The sequence below is a fragment of the Impatiens glandulifera genome, chromosome 7 (genome assembly GCF_907164915.1).
Source record: "Impatiens glandulifera chromosome 7, dImpGla2.1, whole genome shotgun sequence".
NCBI classification, from domain to species: Eukaryota; Viridiplantae; Streptophyta; class Magnoliopsida; order Ericales; family Balsaminaceae; genus Impatiens; species Impatiens glandulifera.
In genome coordinates, this window is record NC_061868.1 from 45599140 (window position 1) to 45607176 (window position 8037).

The 8037-nt window shown below is 32.6% G+C and overlaps 1 protein-coding gene across 1 annotated transcript; it reads right to left on the reverse strand.

Annotated features, from left to right (window-relative positions):
• Nucleotides 1-2096: 2096 nt before the first annotated feature.
• LOC124910047 (UPF0496 protein At1g20180-like) lies at nt 2097-7503 on the reverse strand (the record flags this gene model as incomplete). The annotated part of the gene is made up of 2 exons (XM_047450672.1): nt 2097-3114; nt 7463-7503. Coding segments are annotated over 2 exons (1059 nt in total), but the record flags the coding sequence as incomplete, so codon positions are not given.
• Nucleotides 7504-8037: the final 534 nt, after the last annotated feature.

Sequence of the window (8037 nt, forward strand, 5' to 3'; positions counted from 1 at the left end):
TCGCTTGGAATTGAACTAGAACGATCTTATTAATAATGATTTCGTGTTTTTTTTTGTCTTATGGGTGTCTTTCTACTCCTTGTACAGTGCGGGTGGGTTAGGGACTAAGAATTACCCGCCAAAGGTTTAGGGCGAACCGAATCATTCGCCTCCAAAATCTAATCTTTAATTCATTATTCGGTCCAAGGGTCTAACTTCACACGACCAATCAGTCCAAAATTATCCCAAAACTTAATTATGTCCGAAATAATGTTAGATTAATTTAGGTTATTTAAATAAGGAAAATGATAGAAAGCAGTACAATTTTGACAGGAATATGTAGAAAAATGAGTTGTCATCCCTCTACTGGATTTGAAAATGTAATAGAAAAGAAAATTTTAAAATTTTAATCTAATAGATGAATGACACCTTATTTCCTACATATTCCTGTCAAAATTTTCATGTTCTTTATCATTTTCCTTTAAATAATTTAAATTTAACTCAACTTTAGATTGTTTGATTTTTGGGTTTTTATAAAAAAAAAATTATTATTTTATTAATTTAATTATTCTTTTTATTTATTTAAATATTAAAATTATATTTTATTAAATAAAAAAAATAGAGAAAAAAAAATAATATATTATTTTGGTATATTAACCTCACAAAATTGGGTTTATTTTAATTTTCATCAAATAGTTTTTTTTTCTAATAAAACCCAAAAAAAACTTCATCAAACAAACTCTTAGTTAAGTTCTTCTATCATTAGATTACATTTTTTTAATTAAGTAAATCTTTCTCAATGATTTCTAAATAATTTATTATTTATTATTATGATTACTTTTTTAAAGTAAATTTTAAATATATTTGTATTAGTTAGTAATGATTTTTACTAACGAATAAAATTTATTCGTAACGTCCAAACTATCTTTTACATATCAAATAGAAATATCAAATAGAACCGATTAATAATAAATAGTAACGGATGATTTGAGATTTTCTAAGTCAACGTTAATATAGTTAATTATGCATTTTTTAAAATTAAATTCGATCAGACCAAACCATTTAGTCATAATTTGATGTGTATTTACTTTTGAACTTTATTTAAAAAGTAAAATAAAATTAAGAAGAATTTTGTTTCTTTGTAAATTTATAGACAACAAAATATATTTTCATTCAATTTAAGTTTCCTGAGTAGAAATCGATTATAAAACATTTGATCATGAAATATGAAAAAAAAAATTAAAAAACTTGAAATATGTATTTACAGTAAAACCTCAATAAATTAATACTCGATAAATTAATAATCTCGATTAATTAATAAATTTTTGTAATCCTAACTCGGGACCATTAAGATTTCGCTAAAATTACAAGATAATATATTTTTATTAATGCATACAAGTCTCATATAATATATAAATTAATAATTCCATATTACATCAAAATTATAAATATTTATTTTAAGATGTACTTTTATAATAAAACTATAATGTAATTTGCTTCCTTTTTTAAATTGAAGTCATTATATTACTGTATACAACACTATGGATATTATTATATTTTTGGTTTCTACTAATACAATATTATATACAGTAGTACAACTATATACAAGTACATTAATGTGTTTATTTAATTTATATTCATGAACTTAGTTTAAATTCATGAATAAATTATGTTTAGTAATATTCATGAATGTATTTAATTTATTTAAATTCATGCATCTATAATTTAATTACATTCAGGAAATTATTAATTTATCGATTAATTAATAAATTATTAATTTATCGATTAATTAATAATTTTTTTAATTCCAAAAGTGTAAATTTATCGAGATTTTACGGTAGAAAATTAAAGAGAAAAAAAAGAAATAGTAATATTTACAAATATTTACATGGTGAATATATATAATATTTACAATATTTACATGCTGAATATAGAATCCTTGAATAATAGACAACTTTACATAATCCCTATCACCTAGTTGATCTTCAATTGGTGCTGGAAGTTCTTCATTATCTTCAGTTTTTATTTTAAACTTAAATACATAAAAACAAATTATTCATAATTATTCTTGTATGTACATATATACATATGAAGTTCAATTTGAAGTACCCTTATTTTTATACACAAGCTGGTGCAAGTTCCTTCAAGAGCAAAGCCCTAGCCTTGTTTATGGTCACAAGGCACAAATAAACATGTTCCTCAAGCTCCTCCACTTGTTCTTTAAACCCAACATTACCTCTTTTAAGCTCTTTCAACACTTGAAAGGAGTATTTCCCACCATCCTTCCTCTCCAAGCACGTTTTAACCATTGTTCTATTGTGCTCGATCTCATCGTTTATCCTGCCAATGAGTCGACCCATGGTGTCGAAATCTCGATTGAAGATATATGACCCTCTAGTCGCAGCGTCTAGCTGGTTAGCGGTTTTCTTGAGAAACCCTAATCTAAATGATCGTGGCCATGTCATTTTCTTCCTCAAAGGTTTCATGGGTAGGCATAACACGACGGGACCAATAACCAATGCAATAGCTGCTGTATGTGTCGCTAAAATCAAGGTTGCCACGGTTAACAAGCCACATGCAACCGGTAAGATAATCCCATAAGCCTTCTTGAGGCGACTTAATATCTTTATCCTTTTTGCAATCTTTTTCCTCTTGGAGTTGAGGTCACTCAAGATTGACATGTACTCGTCTTGGATCCTTTTGAACTCTTGCTTAGCGACGGAAAAAGTGGGGTCGCTAACAACAAGAAATGATTGTAATTGAGTAGTGAATGTTATGGTTTGATCGCGATGACAATCTTCTTGAATTGAGGAGAATATATTCTCAATTGACCCGTAGCTAGAGTGGATTCGATCAATGCTATTGAGAAGGTGACTACAAATTCTTGATGCCTCGACGCTCATATCAAAGTATTTAACTATAAGTTGCTCGAGGCCTAGTTTCTTGAAAAGCACCGATGATTCAATAACACGTTCTACGGTTTCTTGGTTAGGTTCGAGGAAGAAATCACAAAACTCAGAGTGATGAGAAGGTGATAATCCTCCTTCATTCTTTACAAGTTGTGCTTTCAATAAGAAATCTAAATATGATTCAGTCCTTATTGCGCGACCATACTCTTCATTGACATTCGAGCTCGAACAAATGTTTTCCATAACTTCCTTGTCTACAGAAAATTAATCAATGATCTCAAATTTGAATGAACAATATTGTTAAAAAAGTTAATAAGAAGAAAACATGCATGTTCATTAATAGAAAAGAAGACTATATATATTAATTAATGAACATAAGCTTACAACTATATATGACATATACCATTTAAAGAAAACAAATTGAACTAACCAAATAAATAATCAAAGGATTTCGTGTAAGCGATAACAAAGAAGAAATTTACATATCTCTTCTCATCTATTTTCGCGTAAGCAATCTTTTTTTCTTTCAATCGTTTCGCGTAACACATAAAATATAACCATTCTCACAACAATAAACCAATAATTATGAACAAAAAAATTATATATAAACAATAATTATCCAAAAATGGTTAACATCACTTTACATATTGAATGAAATCAATAGAAACAAACACATAAACATATTGTTTTAATCATTTAAATGAATCGATGTAGTTTACCTTTGTTCACTTTGGAGGTCTTCAACTTGGCCCACATCATGATGAACTTCAATTGGCGCTATAATGATCTACAGGCGATCGAACAAATGTTGTTATACTAAGAATGTAGTTGATGATGATTTTATGTTCGTCGGTATATATATAAGGAAAAAACTTGAGTTTGCTTTCATAGGAATGTTTTAACTGACGATCGAATTGTGGCAACCAAACAAGGCTTTTTGCCATGAAGCATCATAAAAACCTCACTAATAAACACCTATATTGCTTCATAAGTTCTTCTTGGATAAATAAACCTCTTATAAAGCCAACAAAAATGGCCTTTTTTAATAGAGAAAAAAATTGTGCAACATATAACACTAACTTTATCCAGAAAATAAATTATAAATTAAAACAAATAAAATTATAATGATTACTTTGCATGTAAAATAAGAATGTCACTTGATTAATTTTATGCGAGTGATTAATTACCAAACTATTAACATTTTATTCTTTTTTTATACCTTTTAATTACCATAATAAGTATAGTTAGTAACCATGAAATATCTCCATAAATATGACAATGACATGTTGTTAATGATGGCATAAATTTATTTTACTTTATATGAATTACATGTGTGCTCATTATCTTACTATATGTAGGTATATTTGTTATGTCACTTCTTTGTTTTAACCTAAGATGGTGATATGTTTAGATATCAAAACTATTTGAAATGATAAATACTAATTATTAATTTATTTTAGTATGAGAATGTTTTTATGCTTCACAAATCTCAATAAGTGTGGTTATTACAAAACCAAATTTCAAGTTAATTTCTATACACGAAACGTAACCATTTGTTAATACATTATATGTTGAAATGGCGGTTTAGCTTAAAAATAGTTTTTTTTCTTTTTGAATTTATAAATTGTATATATTAAAAATATATAAAATTGTTTATAAAAGATTAAAAAGGAAAAAAAGTAAAAAAGTAGAGTAGGATAAACAAAAACCAGGGGCGCCCCTCGAAGATTCAGTGTGGATTGGTAACGGTTGGAACCCCCTCGAAGATTCAGTGTGGATTGGTAACGGTTGGAAGACCACGCCACCTCCATCCGTTTTTCTTGGCGTTTCTCATATCATCCATTAATTAAAGCGTACAATTATTGTCTTTCCTAGATACTTTGTACCATATACACACTTCTATCCTTTCTTTTTCTATTATTTTAATGGAGGACATGAATTTAGATCAGATTATATGCCGTTTATAACAAATTTATGCTGACAAAAAAAAATAATGTCAAAATTAATTATAATTGATAGAGATTAATCCCATGGTTATTATTGATAAACAATGTTACAATATATACTAGTCAAAAGACTCTTAATAAGGTAAACCACTAATCTAGGAATCTAAACAAGGTAACCCACTAATCGAGGAATCTAAACAAGGTAACAAGATATATACAATATACTAATACACCCCCGCAGTCGAAACGGGAGATTCTCGGACGCTGAGACTGTCTCTGAAATCTTCAAATAGTATGCGCGGAAGTCCTTTGGTGAATATGTCAGCGATTTGAAAACGAGAAGGCATATGAAGAATGCGAACTTTACCTCTATCTACTTTTTCCCTTACAAAGTGTATGTCCATTTCGATGTGTTTGGTACGTTGATGTTGGACCGGATTTTGGGAGAGATAAATCGCACTTATGTTGTCGCAGTAGACCAGTGTGGCTTTGTCCAATGAGATACGAAGTTCTAACAATAAATTGCGAAGCCAACAGGATTCGGAGACAACATTGGCAACTCCTCTATATTCAGCTTCAGCACTAGAACGAGAAAGTGTGGATTGCCGTTTTGACGACCAAGACAGAAGATTATCGCCTAGGAAGACGCAATAGCCAGATGTAGAGCGACGGGTATCTGGACATCCTCCCCAGTCTGCATCAGTATATGAAACGAGTGTAGACAGTGAGGATTTGTAAAGATGAAGGCCATAGTGCTTTGTACCCTGTAAGTATCGAATGATTCTGTGTAAGGCAGCCAAGTGAGCCTCTTTCGGATCATGCATGTGGAGGCAAATTTGCTGGACTGCATATGAAATATCAGGACGTGTGAAAGTAAGATACTGTAGTGCTCCGGCTAAACTTCTGTAATGAGTGGGGTCAGAGACTGGTGGACTAGTTGATTTTCCAAGTTTGCCATTTGTATCGACCGGCGTTTGTGTTGATTTGCAAGTAGACATTCCAGCACGATCAATAATTTCTTCAGCATATTTCTTCTGACTAAGACAAAGTCCATCCTTAGTATACGATACAGCAACTCCCAAGAAATAGCTTAATTTACCTAAATCCTTCATAGCAAATTCTGCGCCTAAGCTTTTCATGAGAGTTTGACGTAACTGATCAGACGAAGCCGTAATGATAATGTCATCAACATACAAGAGTAGATAGGCAATTTCGGACCCATGTTGATAGATAAAAAGCGAATGATCAGTCGTGCTGTGTGTAAAACCGATTGTAGAGACAAAATCTGCAAACCTTTGATACCAAGCACGAGGAGCTTGTTTTAAGCCGTATAAAGATTTGCGCAATAAACAAACATGGTCGGGAAAGATTTTGTCTCTAAAACCGAAAGGCTGATGCATGTAAACTGTTTCGTTGAGATTACCATGTAAAAATGCATTCTTGACGTCCATTTGGTGAATGGACCAAGACTTCGATAAAGCAATGCTCAGAACAGTTCGTATGGTGGCTGGTTTGACAACAGGACTAAAGGTTTCTTCACAATTGATTCCAATCTGCTGAGACCTGCCATCACCAACAAGACGGGCTTTATGCCTCTCAAAAGAGCCGTCAGAGTTAGTTTTATGCTTAAAAATCCACATGCATCGTATAATATCAACACCCTGAGGACGCGGAACCAAGTCCCAAGTCTTATTACTAATTAAAGCGTTAAACTCATCGTCCATGGCGGCTTTCCAATTCGGGTCTGATAAAGCTAACTTTGGGTTTTTGGGAATAGGCGATGGAGATGTGAGTGTGTTTAGATTGAAAATGCGTTTTGGACAGACAATCCCATCCATTGCGCGGGTTCGTATTGTCCGTGTTGGATTGATGATGGTTGGTGAATGATTTGGACGGTTTGGTCTTGTGGACGGGCTGGTCGTGTTTGGGTTTGGGCCTGGTGAAGTGGTGATGGGTGATGGTGGGTTTGGTGGAGTGTGTTGAGTTGATAATGGGCTCGGTAATGGAGTGTTGTTTGGTGGGGAAATGGACTCGGTGATGGGCGGGGTTTGGATGTGTATTGGGATGGTTATTGGTTCGGATTGAGATGGGTGAGTTGAGTTTGGGTTTTGGACAAGAGAAAAGGGAAATTTTGTTTCGTCAAAAATGACGTGACGAGAGATGATAAATCTTTTTGAGGCTGGGTCGTAGCATTTGTAGCCGCGATGATTAGAGGGGTATCCTAAAAAGACACAAGGGGTAGAGCGTTTATGAAGTTTGTGAATAGTGGTTGGAGGAAGAAGAGGATAGCAAAGACAACCGAAAATTTTTAGGTGAGAGTAAGAAGGAGTTCGGTTATATAGAAGTTGAGTGGGTGAGAAATTTCGAATTTGTTTATTTGGAAGAATATTTAGGAGATAAGTGGTCATTTCGAGGGCGTGATGCCAAAAATTTAACGGGAGAGAAGCATGAGTAAGCAATGTTCGAATCATGTTATTTATGGTGCGTATTTTTCTTTCTGCTTTACCATTTTGAGGAGAAGTATAGGGGCAAGAGAGGCGAAATTGTAGACCATTTTTGTCACAAAATGTACGAAATTGACTGTTGTTATATTCAGTTCCGTTGTCACATTGGATTGTTTTAATGGGCTTTTGAAATTGTGTTTGAATTTGATTTTGAAGTGTAGAGAAGACGGAGAATACTTGGGATTTGTTTCCAATTGGAAAAGTCCAAAGGAAATTTGTGTAATCATCAAGAAACAGAATATAGTATTTATGTCCATTTGTACTTAGCACAGGCGACGTCCACAAATCACTATGAATAATATCGAATGGGGAAGTAGTATAAGAGACAGAATTGGTAAATGGTAACTTAACTTGTTTACCAAAGATGCAAGACTCACAGAGTTTAGACCCTAAAACGGGCTTACAAGAAATAGAATTTGATTTATTGAGAGAATGCAAAATATCGACACCGGGGTGTCCTAATCTATTATGCCATAAATTTGACGAAATTGCAGTAAACGAAGAATTAGTTGGGGGTTTTTGGCTTTGGCTCGACAGAGAGAGTGGGTAGAGATCCCCCGAGCTATTGTTCCTCATGATAACCTTCCCCGTCTGGAAATCCTTTACAGAAAAACCAAGTGAGTCAAATTCTACAGAGACGTTGTTATCACGAGTAAACCGACGAATAGATATAAGATTTTTAATGAGTTTGGGAGCATG